At 42.9% G+C, this 17,118-nt stretch overlaps 1 protein-coding gene across 2 annotated transcripts in view; it reads right to left on the bottom strand.

Annotated features, from left to right (window-relative positions):
• LOC147124364 (guanine nucleotide-binding protein G(q) subunit alpha-like) overlaps positions 1-17,118 on the bottom strand; it is a 246,758-nt gene that overhangs the window by 29,023 nt on the left and 200,617 nt on the right. Inside the window, exons 3-6 of one of the 2 annotated variants that reach the window (XM_085985802.1) lie at positions 10,083-10,237; positions 3,422-3,550; positions 2,765-2,893; positions 2,061-2,190 (exon numbers count right to left, since the gene is read on the bottom strand). In XM_085985802.1, the coding sequence (XP_085841928.1) occupies positions 2,061-2,190; positions 2,765-2,893; positions 3,422-3,550; positions 10,083-10,237 (543 nt within the window). The remainder of the gene's footprint in view (positions 1-2,060; positions 2,191-2,764; positions 2,894-3,421; positions 3,551-10,082; positions 10,238-17,118) is intronic. The other variant, XM_085985793.1, reaches the window with a different exon arrangement.

Below are 17,118 nucleotides of genomic sequence, written 5' to 3'. Positions count from 1 at the left end.
AATCAAAAGGCAGAATTCTCGCAATGAACAAGGAAGTGAGTAAGCTCTTAAAATTCTAACTTTTTCAAATAATTAATTAGAGAGAGCAAAAGAAAGATTGGGGCTCTCACATGGGGAAATGGGAAACCTAAAATAAAGATGGACAAAAATTTTTTAAATGTCATTTGTTTTTAAAAGTTTCTTAAAATTTTTTTTATTTTTTTAATTTTTTTAATTAAAATGGACAAATTTCACACTGCACAAAATTTAAATTAGTTTCCCAGATCCTTAAAATTTGTTTAGTTGTCAATACGCTGTTAAAACCCCAGTTACTCCTAATCCCTTTGGGTCTAACTTGTAGTGGGGAATTTAACAGCGTAATTACTGTGGAAGAGCCGAAGTTTTTGTCAGTTTCAATGATTTAGGAGATTTCACTGATTGCCGGCTCTGTGTGGGGAGGGGAGGGGCGCAGAGTGCAGCCAGGTTCGGAGCGGTCACTGACAGACCACAACTTTGGGATTTCCGCATGCCAAATCCCAAAGTTGCAGTCAGTTTCAAAGGCAGAATGACGGCGAATGCTGCCAGTTCGTGTCATCCCGACAGCAAATTCCGGTCCGTTATCTTAACTATCCAACACTCCCAGCAGCAGTGCCGAGCCTTTCATTTTATGATGTCACCACGTGACATTTTAGAGCAGAGCCTGCCATAAAATATAAAATAAAATATTGCAACTAAGTTAAGGTTGCATTTAGCTTCCCTGATTATTATCCACTTGCTGGCAAATACATTTTCTGTGAATGATTCTTGGACAACCTTTTTAATTCTGTGAATTTAAGTAGCACAATACACACTGAAATATTATTTTCATGATGCACTGACATGGTGCTTTCATCGTCACACACCCCAAACCATTGCCACTATCCCCATTCCCTTCCCTGGTCACTGTTTCAGGCTTAACCAGCTGCCCATATCCTATCCCACACTAAGTGCTGCTCACCCATCATCCTCTCACTCAATGACCTTCACTGGCTCCCAGCCCCCAATGCCTGAAATGTAAAATTCTCGTCCTTGTGTTCAAGTCACTCCATGACCACACCCCCTTTCTCTGTAACCTTTCCCATTGCTACAAGCCCCTCAATTCTCAGTTCCTCTTAGTCCGGACTCTCACACCACCTCCCTGCCCCACCATCAGAGGCAATGCCTTCAGCTGTCTTGGTTCCACCCTGAAATTCCCTCCCTAAATCTTTCTGCCTCTCTCTCCTCCTTTAAAAATCCTCCCTCAAATGCACCTCAAGATTTTGGTCACCCGTCCTCACCAGTTCTTTGGTTCAGTATTGTTTTTCCTCACTAGCATGCTTTTCTATGCTAAACATATTATGAAAGTGCAAAATAACAACAGAAAACGCTGGCAAAACTCAGCAGGCCAGGCAACATCCGTGGAGAGAGAAACAGAGTTAACATTTCAGGTCGAAACCCTTCTTCAGAACTGAGAAAAAAGCAGGAAATGAAACAGAATAAAAGGCCAGTTTGGGGGCTGGGAAATGGGGGAGGGGATGAAAGAACAAAAGGGAAGGCCTGAGAGGTGAAGAGACATTAAGAGATATTCAAGATGAGACGAGATGGTAATAGGACAGGTAAAGAGACAAAAGATGGCCCTTTACCTGTCCTATTACCATCTCGTCTTGTCTTGAATATCTCTTAATGTCTCTTCACCTCTCAGACCTTCCCTTTTGTTCTTTCATCCCCTCCCCCATTTCCCAGCCCCCAAACTGGCCTTTTAATCTGTTTCATTTCCTGCTTTTTTCTCAGTTCTGAAGAAGGGTTTCGACCTGAAACGTTAACTCTGCTTCTCTCTCTCTACAGATGTTGCCTGGCCTGCTGAGTTTTTCCAGCGTTTTCTGTTGTTATTTCGGATTTCCAGCATCCGCAGTATTTTGCTATCTTATAAAAGTGCAAGCTGCTTTTGTTCTATTTATGGTGCATATCAAACTCTGATAGATTTATAATCCTTATTGAAGGCAAAATTAACCATGTAATAAATAAGACTGCATGGATTATTTGCCACCCACAAGATAACTCACCTCATTGTCCGATTCCACAAGTACTTGATCATATTCACTAAGGGCAACTAAAAACATAATAGATGTCACATTTTCAAAGCAGTGAATCCATTTTCTTCGTTCTGACCGCTGACCCCCAACATCGACCATTCTGAAAGACCAATACAACACCAAACTGTACATAAACCAGGCTAGAAAGTCATGAAAATTTTGAAGTCAGTCAATATATCAGGCATTTAGCATAATGGATAAGATGTCTTTAAAATTTTAATGTAAATGCATTTGGCTTTGATTCATCTTGATGAAAAACTAACTTAGTATAGAAAAATAATTTTAAGTCACACTTATTCTGAAGAAAAATAATATACATGAACATTAGTGAGTCATTTTCTTGCGAAGCAAATTATATGTTAAAATGCAAAATAATATACATTTCTTAGTGTATTCTTTTCAGTGATTTTGCCATTTAATGAAAACATACTTTAGATTATATAGTTACTTTAAAGAGCACAAACAGCATTTAAAAAACCATTTAATATGTTGAATAAGTATTACTTTCAAAAATTATCCATATATTCATGAAGCATGCACTTTCCATTTTATTCTAATCATCTCTACAACTTTACAAATATGAAATTCAATTTACATGTTGAGAGTTCCTGAAAATGGAAGCTTTTTGTCCAAGTTGTAAAAACTGTTACTGTCTTTTTGTAACTTTCTTCTACCTGAAAATGACGGTTTGTAAGTCGAAGGGGTATTCAATGATCCCTGTTGTTGGGACTCGCACTCGAAGCACATCCTGTTGAGTGGGTAGATAGGCAATTTCTGCTATACGGTCCAAGTCTTTAAGATAGCTACAGACAGGGAGAAACAACAGGAATGCAAAGACTGTGACATTGGAGAGGGAAGACAGGAGGCGGAAAATAGAAAGGTAATGTTGTGGTGATCACCATTCTTCCTGTCTACAAGAGTCGTGGTGAATGCCCCAAGATGGTACCACTTACTCAAGGAGGTGATATGGGACAGTTATTTACATTTAAGTCTACTCCTCACCAGATTGTGCCATTTTCCCAAGAATGCAGAGTGCTTTTTCCCAGTATTGCTTTAATGCAGAATTCTTGAAAATTGTTTTTTTTGTTTTTTTAAAAAATTATTTTTGTTGAATTGGTAAGACTGTCTGAAGGATGAATTTACACAGAATGTATATAATTCATAAGACCGCCATTTTTTGAATTTTTGCCTCTGACACTATTCCATCTATAACTACTACTTAGAGATAAAAGTAATTTACTGGTAGTGTATGTCATCATATTAAATCATAAAATACTGGGAAGGCACAACTTCTGCTACCTAGGAAATTTACAACAGGCCCCAATCAGCACCTGAAGATTATATTCTCCAGATCAAATGGATACTCAGTGATGCCAGTTGTGGGCACTCGAACCCGCAGCATATCCTGTTGAATTGGCAGATAATCTGGTGCTGAGATACGATCAGTATCACTAAGGTAGCTGTGAAATAAGAAAGAAAATTAGATATGACGCATCGGCTCCTCTAATGGAGTGTCTTGATTTATTTGTGGCAAGAAAAATATTTTTTTTAATCCAGAAATTAAAAACAGACAAATACATATGTATTGATTGTTTTTTTAAATGAATGAGCAGATTTGTCCTTGTGTTGCTCACAATAAGAGGGGGACACACTGTTTTATCCTGTTTAAAATACAATATTTTTTATCAGGGCCATTGATTTAGTGATTGAATCAGTGAAATTGGTATTTTCAAATTCTACAATTATGTACATATTTGTGTAAAAAGTATAAATCAGTGACCTTGTTTCTTATAACATTTTTAAAAACTGCATAGCTAATTTTATCTCTTAGCTTTTCTTTAAAGAAAAAGTTCAAGACACAGGAGGATGATAAAGTTCAACCAGGAAGGAGCTACTTTGCAGGTACTGCATGAAGCAATTTTGGGAAGCATGAGTCTTGTGATTGGTAGTTTTTGGAGACTGGCAGGAGGAGCAAGCATTTGCGGTCTGAAAATATTGGCAAGAGGGATTCATGATTCAGGAGTATTCTGGTTGGGTTGACTAAAATCTACTATTCTGGGAAATTGTGCACACAGCGCATACACAGACTGTAGGGTCTGACAGCTCTACTGCTAGCAGATCGAAGAAAATAAGTTCAAGGCAAAATAGACTGTGCTACACCCCAGAGTTCTGTACATTATCATAACCTGAAACACTAAGTGAAACAGGCTAGTCTTTTAGCAGGCAGCTGAATTGTTCTGATTGTCAGTTTGATAGTCCTTGGAAATGCATCACTGAAACATGCCTCTGGCGATGTCTGTTGGTTACAATTTCTGTTTTAACAGTGAGTCATGCTACAAAATCTTGGAAGTCTGATTGCACCAGGCACAGTTGGCCAACTCGCCAGATATTTTGCTCAAAAAAAGCTAAAAAGAAATCGGAAATCCAGAAGTCATCAAGGAATCCAAAACACGACAGATAAAAGGTTTGAGACTAATCAGACAAATAACAAGTTGGTTTATCTTCTGTGAAACTACTGCTTAAGTTATCAGATTTATATGTGCTTTATGAATAAAAGGATTTAAAGTGAACACAACTTAAGATGGTAGTTGTAGATGTATCTTCTGAACCAAAACAGACTCCATCCTTTTAATCATCTGGTCAGCTAATACCATAAAAATACTCTTCTGAGTATGTCTGAGTGATGAAGTGCATTGAAGATTCTTGGTTCTTACCACTGTGGAAGATGCTAAGCAGAGGCCAATTGCTTTTCCATAGAGAGTAAAAACAATGCAGTCATCTTCCACAGGTTGTGTTTTTATACCCCAAATAATGATTTCCGTCGCACTGGTTTGTCTGTTCCCTCAGCCACAATTGATGTACAACATTGAGAGAAAAATGGATTAGTTTAATCTCACAGGAGGAAATTAAACCAGTGGCCTACCAATTTATACGTGTTACAAAGAGCACACTACTGTATGCAATGTACTCAGTTGATAATTTCAGAAACGCTGTATTGGCTGGATTCTCATATGAAGAATAACCACTTGGGCAATGGTGTCCATGGTATCATCCCAGTTAGGAATCAATAATTTCAAGAGAGATGGTGCCAAGAGGGAAACTGGTTAAAAAAAGAGGCGCGGTGGGGGGGCGGAAATGACACCTCATTCGTTTTCTTGATTGATGTAAAAAAGATTGACATGAGTATAATTTAAACTAGAAATCCAAACAATGCTTAAAGAAAAAATCTCATGAAAGATAGCAAGGATAGAAAAAATTGTGCAAATTAGTATATTGTGAAAAGCAAGTACAGTACAATCAATGGCCAGGCAATAGAAGGCCTGATGTTTTCAAGTGTAGCACTATTTTTCAGCATAAGATAGATCTGCTTGTTTTTGTACACTTGTTCAATGTTTTCAACCAGGTCAGCTTTGCGGATTTAAAAAGGCAAAAAGAGATTACAATGTCAATTGAAAATGTTCCAATATTTTGCAGGTCGTTTTAGTTTTAAAATTCATTGGTTCTTAGCTTTTTTTAAGAGAAATTTGATATGTCGTGTTGTGAACGGTGGCCAGTTAGAGTTTGGATTAATTTCTAGTGAAGTTATTGAAATTACAGATGGATAAGCAAGGCATGCTGTTGCTTCCAAGACTGCCTGTTTTCAAAAAGAATAGTTTAAAGAAATTCTCAATAATAAGGTCCCATAGTCATCTTGGTATCAAGTATTCTTCTGACAAGCTTTATCTTACATTTATCTAAAAAAATAAGTACTCACAATGCTAAGCATGGAAACAGAGCTTCCCTCCTCAGTTCCCAGCTGAGGAGCAGGGGTCAAACGACATAATGCACATTCCATATCTAGTCTTGGAAACCTGGCAAAGATGGGGTCACTGACCAGGAGAACTGTCACCTCTTCTCCAATAACTTAGCTAAGATTAGGAACTCACTTTGTGGGTACATCCTATTTATATTTTTGGTGCAGTATACTAATGCCTGGTAATGCTTTAAAAAAAATCACCACTGCCGTTGCTCACTGGTAGCCCAGTACCACTGCAGCCCAATTGCAACAGTAGTTTGCCATTAGCATAATACAGCAATTTTACTGAAGTAATACATCATATAGCTGGCACAAGGCAAAAATATCACCCACCATACTAATGCTGTATTGAGAAAATACCATTTGCTTACCCCTTTACAAAAGATGCAAGTAACTTCTTTTCTTCCTGCCGCAAAACTTTATTCCCAGTTGTTTGCGTTATAAAATTATTATCTTCCTGCTTTATCTCGTAAGGTGGATTTGAAGTATGTGCTTAACATGCAAGTAAATGTTAATTTTTCCTTCCTTCCTCCATCTATTTTTGTTACTTGCATAAACCCGGAACTTGCGCGGCCCCTACAGGCGCGTACACACCTCGTGTGCACCCATAGGGGCCGCAAATTACGGCCTATTAATTTCCAAAGAAGTTGGGTATTTGATCATTGGAGTCCAAGTACAATTATATAGAGCTGTTTTTAAAATGTGCTATTTCTTACCAGTATTACTGCATTAATATAGCAGTTTTGCCAATAATTTCCAAAATATATAATTTTCAACAGAAGAAAAAGTCCTGCTATTCTGTCTAGGCCACCATTTCTAAGGTGATTAATGGTAGTAAAATGCACGTGTATGTTGTCTCTAACCACAGCTTAATCATGTTTAACAACTTAAATGTGTAACAGTAATTGAGAATTCATTGCATCTGTCACTTCAGGTGATTTGAAAGGAAATGGCACCAGCTGGGGCTGAAGTGCAATAAAGCAACACTTACTGAAATAATAAGTAAATAGAAACACCCTTCAACAGGATTAGGCTAAAAAGCCTTAATTAAAAGTAGCCAAGTGGGAGCATTTGTTAGAGAGAGATGTATATCTTTAAGCATCCCTCCCTGTCATAAAAGGAACAGAATATAGAATGAGAAGCAACAAATCAGGATATCAAGGCCCCAGCATCCAACAGGCAATTGCTTAAAATCTGGTTAAGTACTTTTGTTCTATGGTGACAGACAGCACCATAGCATAAATCCCTCCTCTTCTAGCAAACTGGGTAAAACCAAAAACTGGAGAAACCATTCAATGAGACACATCTGACTGAGAATACACTGTGCATCAAGCTGAAGTCACTACTCAATAGGTGGCACTGTCTGCTAAATTTGGGGCTCAGTTTCTTTTTTCTCATTATTCAAAGATAGAAGTGAAATTGACCGAAGTTAATGAGGTTCATTTACAACTATCGCTCAGTATATTCAGATGCTGTTCAGTGACACCATCCATAGACACAAAGTCAGCTTCCAAATGCAAGCTGGTAACACCCCTATCACTTCCTTCATCCCTATTACTAACTGTGCTGTCAGACTGCCTATTTGACATTAAATCATGGCTAGAATCATAGAAACTGAATTTTCGGGGGGGGGGGGGGGACTCTCCACTGGCTGGAGTCATACCTAGCACAAAGGAAGATGGTTGTGGTGGTTGGAGGTCAATCATCACAGCCCCAGGACATCGCTGCAGGAGTTCCTCAGGGCAGTGTCCTAGGCCCAACCATCTTCAGCTGCTTCATCAATGACCTTCCCTCCATCATAAGGTCAGAAGTGGAGATGTTCGCTGATGGCTGTACAGTGTTCAGTTCCATTCGCAACTCCTCAGATAATGAAGCAGTCCATGCCCGCATGCAGCAAGACCTGGATGACATTCAGGCTTGGGCTGATAAGTGGCAGGTAACATTCACACCACACAAGTGCCAGGCAATGACTATCTCCAAAAAGCAAGCGTCCAACCACCACCCCTTGACATTCAACAGCATTACTATCGCCGAATCCCCCACCATCAATATCCTGGGAGTCACCATTGACCAGAAACTTTACTGGACCAGCCACATAAATACTGTGGCAACAAGAGCAGGTCAGAGGCTGGGTATTCTGTGGCAAGTGTCTTACCTCCTGACTTCCCAAAGCCTTTCCACCATCTACAAGGCACAAGTAAGGAGTGTGATGGAATACTCTCCACTTGCCTGGATAAGTGCAGCTCCAACAACACTCAAGAAGCTCGACACTATCGAAGACAAAGCAGCCCACTTGATTGGCACTCCATCCACCACCTTAAACTTTCGCTCCCTCCACTACCGGCGTACCGTGGCTGCAGTGTGTACCATCTACAAGATGCACAGCAGCAACTCGCCAAGGCTTCTTTGGCAGCACCTCCCAAACCCACAAACTCTACCACCTAGAAAGACAAGGGCAGCAGGCGCATGGGAACACCATCACCTGCAAGTTCCCCTCCAGGTAACACACCATCCTGACTTGGAAGTATATCGCCATTCCTTTATCATCACTGGGTCAAAATCCTGAAACTCCCTCCCAAACAGCACTGTGGGAGTACCTTCACCACACGGACTGCAGCAGTTCAAGGCGGCGGCTCACCACCACCTTCTCAAGGGCAACTAGGGATGGGCAATAAATGCTGGCCTTGCCAACGACGCCCACATCCCATGAACGAATAAAAAAAAAAGAACGATACAGTGCAGAAAGAGGCCATTCGGCCCATCATGCCTGTGCCGGCTCTTTGAAAAAGCTATCCAATTAGTCCCACTCCTGTGCTCTTTTCCCATAGCCCAGCAATTTTTTCCCCCTTCAAGTATTTATCCAATTACCTTTTGAAAAAGTTATTATTGAATCTGCTTCCACCACCCTTTCAGGCAGTGCATTCCAGATCATCATAACTTGCTGCTTAAACATTTTTTTCCTCATGTCAGTTCTTTTGCCAATTACCTTAAATCTGTCTCCTCTAGTTACTGACAGTTTCTCCTTATTTACTCTCTCAAAACCCTTAAATGATTTTGAAAATCTCTATCATATCCCCCCATATCCTTCATTGTGCTGAGGAGAACAACCTCAGTTTCTCTAGTCTCTCCATGTAACTGAAGTCTTTCATCCTTGGTTCCATTCTAGTAAATCTCCTCTGCACTCTCTCCAAGGCCTTGACATCCTTCCTAAAGTGTGGTGTCCATAATCAACCACAATACTCCAGCTGGGGCATAACCAGTGTTTTATAACGGTTTACCATAACTTCCTTGCTTTTGTACTCTATGCTTCTGTTTATAAAGCCAATAATCCCATATGCTTTTTAAACAGCCTTCTCAACTTGTCCTGCCACCTTCAAAGATTTGTGTACATACACCTCCCAGGTCTCTCTGTTCCTACACCCACTTTAAAATTATACCATTTAGTTTCTATTGCCTCTCCTCATACTTCCTACCAAAATGAATCACTTCACACTTTTCTGTGTTAAATTTCAGCTTGTCCAGAACTCCAATGCCACCTGGTCCATCATCCTCACCCCCACTGGCTTACACTAACTCCCTTAACTCCAATTTCATTGAATTTAAACTTCCTTGATATGCACAAAATTCACCCTGAAAAATTGCATATTATCCCAATGAGTGATGCCTGTGAACTGACATATACTTTTGTTTTGGCATATGTTTGGAGTGGAAATTGAAATGGTGGCAATAGTATATAAAGATGTCTTACCAGTCCCGATCCAGTATTTTGCTTACATGCCTTGAGGATGATGGGTCAGTCGGGCTTAATGTGGATCAGAATGTTGACAGTGGAATTCTGGACAAGTTTAACTTTATGGAGGTAGAAGGTTAGGAGGCTGGTAAAGAAGGCGTTGGAGCAATCGAGCTTATGAAAGCATAGCTACAACCTTTAGTCATTCTACCAACCAGAACAGGCACAAAATATGAAGTTAGGAATTTAACTGGTCACCAGCAAATTTATATTCGAAGATTTCAGTACCTGTATTTCCATTTTCAGCTTTTTCTTTGTGCTATGGATTGCATCATTTATAGGTGTATCAAATTAAAAGTTAATCCCAAATACAAAGAGTTTTGTAACCCACAAATAGGTAGTTCCACATATGGAGCATTATACACAAATTACTTCAATGCTAATTGAATTAGATTTGTAAACTTACTATTTAGTAGAATCAGACAGTTGGTACTCTCTCCGTCTGTCATAGGACTCCTGGATACCTGGGTCAATCCATAAACATTTTATTGCATCCACATAGGGGTTTTCAAATGTTGTCACCTTTTCTACATCAATATCACGTACTAACTGTGCATGTGCCTGTGGGGAAGAAAAATAAATTTATGATGTAAATTTAAGAAATTCTTCAGTCTTAAGGTTTGTAAATATTGCTAAATATATGACCAAGCATATATTACAAATTTATTGCTCTCAAATTCTTACTGCATGACATGCCATTCCGGATTGTCAGGGTGAACACATGACCTGATCCCAGGCCCTTGTCAAGTTACACATTAGGAAGTGCAGAGGGTTCTCAACCCTCCCAGAATGACAGAGTTTCCCGAAATCAGTGATTCCTATTATGAGCACCGCCTCTAGTAGCCCACGACATCAGCGTTTTAAATTTCTGGCCGCAGTGCTCCCACAAGGTACTGTAAATAATTACTAGGCGGATTAACTGGAGCAGGGCATCTCGTGGCATGCCACGGTAGTTAGACTTGCCCCTGCACCCTTCAGATCAAAAACTGTTTGCCCTGTTAATTGCTGGAAGTGCAAGCTGATAATGGCGCGGTGAGTGCAACAGGGCATCTAGACCTTGGTTAACAATGGGTCTAACAGTGTATCTCCTTAACCAATAAGATTCAAGGATTGAGAAATAGAGAGACAAAAGATTAAGAAGGAGGGTGAATTAGAGTCAACTCAGGTACAGAAAGAGAAACAAAGAGGGGGAAAAAGATTAGATTGAGAGAGAGAGAGTGAAAAAGGAAACAAAGGAAAAGAAACAAATTCTAAAAATGTAAAATTTGAAATTTTTATAATCTCCAACAACAATTCACGACCTGAAGTAACGAGACTCCACACTTTTAATTGTTCACTTTCTGAGCCAGTTTGATTGGCAGTCATTCACAATTATCACGTAGCCAAAAGGATACTTAAGCCATTCATTACCAGGTGAACTTTGTGTGTTGCGTTTATTGGGCAATTATTGTGCAAATGCAACAATTGCATGAAACTCGCGGGGAGGTTAAGGGCGAGATAATGTTTTCGCTGACGGCAGAGCGGCACAAATCGTACAGCAACTTGTGGCGATTCGCAATTCACAGTTCTCTCTTCCTCGCCACAAGATGCTGGACAATTTGCACATTAATAATGGGGTGTGTCGTTCACACACTTATTTTTTCAGCAAATAGTGGTTCAGTTGGTAACACTCTCGCTTCTGTGTCAGAAGGCTTTGGGTTCAAGTCCCACTCCAGACACATGAGCACAAAAATCTAGACTGGCACTCCAGTGCAGTACTGAGGAATGCTGCACTGTCAGAAGTGCTGTCTTTTGGATGAGACATTAAACCGAGGCCCCATCTGCTCTCTCAGGTGGACGTAAAAGATCCCATTGCACTATTTCAAAGAAAGGCAGGGGAGTTATCCCCGGTGTCCTGGCTAATATTTATGCCTCAATCAACATAACAAAAACAGATTATCTGGTCATTATTACATTGCTGTTTGTGGGAGCTTGCGGAGCGCAAATTGGCTGTCGCGTTTCCCACATTACAACAGTGACGACACGTAAAACAAAAGTACTTTATTGGCTGTAAAGCGGTTTGGGATGTCTGGTGGTCGTGAAAGGTGCTATATAAATGCAAGTCTTTCTTTCTTTCTATAATCTGATACTCCGGCATCGGAAGTCAGAAGAAGTTATATTGCATTAATTTTAAACAAAATAATTTCCCAGGCTTTGCCAAGGAGCTCGGTACCAGCTGCTGCTCAGTGCCGGGGAGGAGGGAGAGGTAGTGACGGGAATGGGGCTCAGAGGAGAGAAGTCTGGGGAAAAAGGAGCTCAGGGGAGAGGTGGGGACTGGGGACTCGGGGGAAAGGGAGACTGTGGAAAGGGGGCTCAAGGAAAGCTGGAAAATAGGGAATGAGGGCTCAGTGAGAGGTGGAGACTAGGGGAAAGGGGCTTGGGGAGCGGTGGAGTCTGAGGAATGGGGACTCGGGGAGAGGTGGAGACTGGGGGTATCGGGGGATAGCAGGCCGAGAGAGGGAAGGGTGGGAGGGGGAAGTGACGGGATCAGCATTTCCTGCAGAGCCGGGAGCAGCAGCATCAACGTAGTGAGTGGGCGAGGCACGGCGAGAGGAGCAGCCAGTGAAGGAGTAAGTGAAATCTGGGACCTTACTGTGGGTTAATATTGAAAGATTGTTTCTGATGACGGGCAAATGGCAAACTAGGGAACGGAAACCAAGGACTGTCACTGGAAGTACCCAGAGGAAAGGCAGGAGGAAGGTTCTTGAACTACGGGGTATTACACCATGGGATCCTTCATCATATGTGTGCATTGAGGTAGACTAAAACCATTTAAAAAGGGAAAGGGATAAATATTCGAAAAGGAGGAACATAAAATGAACCAGGGGGTGGTGGGGGGGGGGAATGGGATTACAGGTGAGAGTGCCAGCACAAGGGGTCAAATTGCCTCCTTCTGTGCTGTAACTTACATCATTCTATGAACGCTCTCCTTTACTGAGTTTGAGTTCAGGGAGTGGTTTAGAAATGTTGGTGCTGAGCTGAGTTTAGGATGATGTGCCCTGTGAGCAGTGACCCAAACACTGAGTCCACTGCTTTTGTGCAATCTCTCGGTTTGGTTCATATAGTTCTGTTCCAGCTGGTTTTGACGTGTGAAGTTTAAGTACACATCAGCTTTGACTGAGGCACCCAGTTCAGAGTTGTCACCTTCACACAGAACATGAGTCCGAAGAGATAGGGAGCGAGATGGAGCCTATTAAAAGTTGCATCAACTGGGGACCCTGACCGCACCTTGTGCAATGCTGGGGATTTCTGCCTAGAGTTTCAGGGTAAATATCAGTGGGTTACAGGATTACTACTAGTTACAGGCAGGTTATCGGGGCATTACACCTATTACTACCAGTTACATATAGACTGTGAGTTGTTGTATTACAGTTGATTATGAGGGGAATCGGAGTGTTACCAGTATTACTATTAGTTACCAGTGCAATTTCAGGGAGTTACCATTAGATGCTCGTGGAATCAAAGGTCTTCCAACCTCTGATTTCCCCTCTGTAAATCTCTCCCCCACATTCAGTTTCCCCTCTTCCCTGCCCTCGGAATCCACTCTTCGTTTGCTCACGGGTGGCCTCCTGGTTTTTGAAACTTCTCACCCAACAGCTGCTGGCACAAAACCACGAGCAAAGATTCTCAACAGCAGGGGACCCAACCATTAGATGGTAAATGCAGTAACATTGGTAGAAGTCATGTGATCAGACGTCACGTGATCAGGTGTCATGCGATCAGGTCACATGATCAAACCTCCAGAAATGCCTCCAACCAGAGTTGGCAACCCTAGAAGTGCACCAAGTGGAGCACTGTGGCTTGTCCTTATATTTTCCTTTCTTGCGTCCCGGTTAGGACCTAACTGGTCTGTTCCCACTCTCTCTCTCTCTCTCTCTCTCTCTCTCTCTGTGTAAGGGCAATATTGGGAGCATGTATTATGCAGATTCACAAATGGAAGCCCAGGTCCCAATGTTCAACTGTCCAATCCACTAGATTACCTGTTCTAATCACAATATAAAACACGCTACTTATGTCACGTGTAGTGTATGTAACTGTTCTACCTTTAAGAGAACTATTGTATGTAACCGTTCACCTTTAAGAGAACTATTTTAGGTGTGGCACTACTTTATCTCGGCTGCTGTATACTGTAATACCGACGGTGACCACACCGGTATATAAGTGCTGTGTCAGGATTTATTGGGCAGATTCGCCCTGACCTTCGAATAGTAAAGTCCTGTTAAAGTTACTCTTGTAGTCTGTGTATTAATTCGCCATAATACCGACAGACTTTACAGTGGCGACGAGTTCGATCTTACCCTGCGGCAACAATACTTCCGAAGCAGTTAACGAGCGTCGAGAAGAGGCACCCGCCCTCGTCGTTCTGCTGAGAGAAAACTTGAGTCTGCAGAGCAAGGAAGAAGGAAGAATTCAGACACGAAGCCTTCCATCAGCAACAGGCACTGATTGTCCCTTCTGCCACGGTGGTGAGTGAGCCGATCAGCACGAGAAGCAAGTCGGCCACGGTGACTGTGAGTAAAGGGAAAATAAAAAAATAAACGGAGGATAAGGGCGGTGAACTCGACCACGGTCGGGGGAAAGGAGCCGGACAGAAGTCGGGCCCAGAGGCGCTGAGACTGGGGCAGCGTGGAGCACGGAAGCCGCAGTACAAGCGGGCTGGGAGACGCAACGGCGTCGTGAGACAGCTAGACCGCGACCGGCGAAAAAGGCCGGGCAGCTACCGAGGCCACGAGGCGCTGCGACCGGGATCGTAAGGCGCGGGAAGATATAAAAATAAATAAACCGCGGGGAACTCAGCCGCAGCTGGGGAGGAAAGCACCGGACTGCGAGAGGGCTGGGAGGCGCGATTGGAGTGAAAAAGGCCGGGCAGCGACCGAGGCCACGAAGCGCTGCGACCGGGATCGTAAGGCGCGGGAAGATATAAAAATAAATAAATCACGGAGAACTCAGCCGCAGCCGGGGAGGAAAGCACCGGACTGCGAGAGGGCTGGGAGGCGCGATTGGAAGCCGCTGAGGGAGAGACAGAGCCGAGCGAGCGGGAGAGACAGAGCCCGAGCGAGGGAGACTGAGCCAGATCCAGCCAGCGGCTGAAACTGTTCGCCGTCAACGGGTTGTACCCAGCGCCGGTTGCCCTGCCGAGAAAAGGGAACAACAGAGCCCGAGCGAGGGAGACTGAGCGAGATCCAGCCCAGCGGCTGAAACTGTTCGCCGTCAATGGGTTGTACCCAGCGCCGGTTGCCCTGCCGAGAAAGGGAACAAGGAACGCACTGAAGCTGACGCGCAGGCTGCGAACCCCGAAAGCCAGCGGTCGTCGCCCGAGGGAAAAGCTTACCCCTCCCGCCAGGGGAAGAAACGCGGGAAGCCGCCAGTAGGCGGGGAAGACGACAGAAGTGGGAAACCGCCATTTTGAAAGTGGGCGGGGGAAGAAGACAAGCGCGGGAAACCGCCATTTTGAAAAAAAAAAAGTTAAAGAAAAATTTCGTGTTTGTTTCGCAGAAAGATAGTGAGAGATAGTGAAGATGCCTAAGCATGGTAACATCAACAACTTCGATTCCGAGGTGGAAGATTGGGCCACGTACGTAGAGCGTATCGAGAGATATTGTGAGGCCAATAAGATAGCAGATGATGATAAAGCTCTCACCTTATTAAACGCAATGGGGGCAAAGACATACGGGCTATTGAAGCATCTTCTATCACCAGCTAAACCGGCGGATCAGACTTTCGCTAATATTGTTGCTGTCCTGAAGGATCATTTGAACCCCACACCACTGATGTTGGCGGAACGATTCAAATTCTATGCGAGAACGCAACGGAAAGAGGAAAGCAACGCGGAATACTTGGTCGAACTGCGTAGACTAGCGAAATACTGCCAGTTTGGGGAAAATCTGACAGAGGCATTGAGAGACAAGTTCGTGTGCGGGTTGTCGAAGGAAGGAACACAAAAGCGTCTGCTAGAAGAGAACGATCTCACACTTGATAAGGCTGTCCTTATTGCAGCATCGCACGAAGCCGCAGCGAGAGGCACAGCGGAAATGCAGCTGAAGGCAGCGGTACTCAGTGTGGATCAAATTACTTCGGGTACATCGAAATGTTATCGTTGTGGGAAGACAACACACGACCAGAACCAATGCTGGTTTAAAAACCAGGAATGTAGAAAATGTGGCAAACTTGGTCACATAGCTAAGGTATGCCGGTCAGGAAAGAAGACCAACAACAACAAAAAAAAGTCACCGCAGGAAAAGTACAATAAGGTACACAAGGTGGCTGAGAAGAGTTCAGATGAACAGAATTCGGATTCAGACCCAACCGTTCAGGAACTGGGTAGTCTGAGAATTCACAATGTGAGTAAGGAAGCTGACCTGCAAACTATCTGGGTCATGCTAAAAATAGCCGGAGTCCAAGTGAAAATGGAATTGGACACAGGATCAGCCCTATCAGTCATAAATCAAAGGGATTACAACCGGCTATTCTCACACATACCCTTGAGAGATACCAAGATCGTATTGCAGACATACACGGGGCAGAAAGTATACCCCATGGGAAAGATAAAAGTCAAGGTGAGAGACAGGGGCAAAGAACACCAAGGAATGTATTTATATGTACTACCTGAGGGAGGTCCACCACTTCTGGGATGGGAGTGGATCTGGGAAATAAACATGGAATGGCACTATTTAAAAGCAATAATGAGTGAGAACTCGGTGAAGACAATCAGCTCAGACTCTGAAACGGATGACGATAAGACCAGCCCAGGTGCGAAAGACAAGTTTAAAATGGACTTGCTGACTAAGGTTGGAAAAACGAAGGAGTGCATAAATGCTTATGCTTCAGAGGAGAACAAAGTTTCAGAACAGAATTCCACTGAACAACAACAACATAGTTTGACAGAGAATTCTGAGTCTGTCCAGTTTACAGATATGCACAATTCTGAGGAACACCGGGCTCGAACTCAACTCCATTTCAAATTACAACAGCAATTAGAACAATTGAGTTGCCGTCTTGAACAAGAGATGAAAGCAATGAAAAAGTTCTGTGACACAGAGTGGGAGAACCTGGAAAGACAACAGAAACAGCTGATGGAGAAAAAGGAGCAGGAGCACACAAACCGTCGGGGCAAGGAGGCCAAACGAATCAAAGCTGATTCGGTTTCAGAAGGTGCGTGCTTTAATCTGGTGGAGCAAGAGGTTCAGCAACTGAAAGCGCTTGTTAGCGGATTGCAGGCAGAAAAGACTGATTTGGTCGCCATGAACTCCGAGCTCCTACTGAAGTTGGGTGCAGCATCACCGGACGATTCAAGTGGGGAAATTCGAATGGTGGAGGCTGCGGATGATGGCGAAGTAGAAACAGCAAAGGAGCCCCAGGGCAAGGTTATAAACAGCCCTGCAGCTACTGGGAAACGTATGAGG

This window comes from Somniosus microcephalus, chromosome 1 (genome assembly GCF_052327205.1).
Source record: "Somniosus microcephalus isolate GS21.2 chromosome 1, FLI_Smic_1.0, whole genome shotgun sequence".
In the NCBI taxonomy this organism is placed as follows: Eukaryota; Metazoa; Chordata; class Chondrichthyes; order Squaliformes; family Somniosidae; genus Somniosus; species Somniosus microcephalus.
The sequence above is the reverse complement of the archived record's forward strand: the minus strand, read 5'-3'. Positions and strand labels throughout refer to the sequence as shown.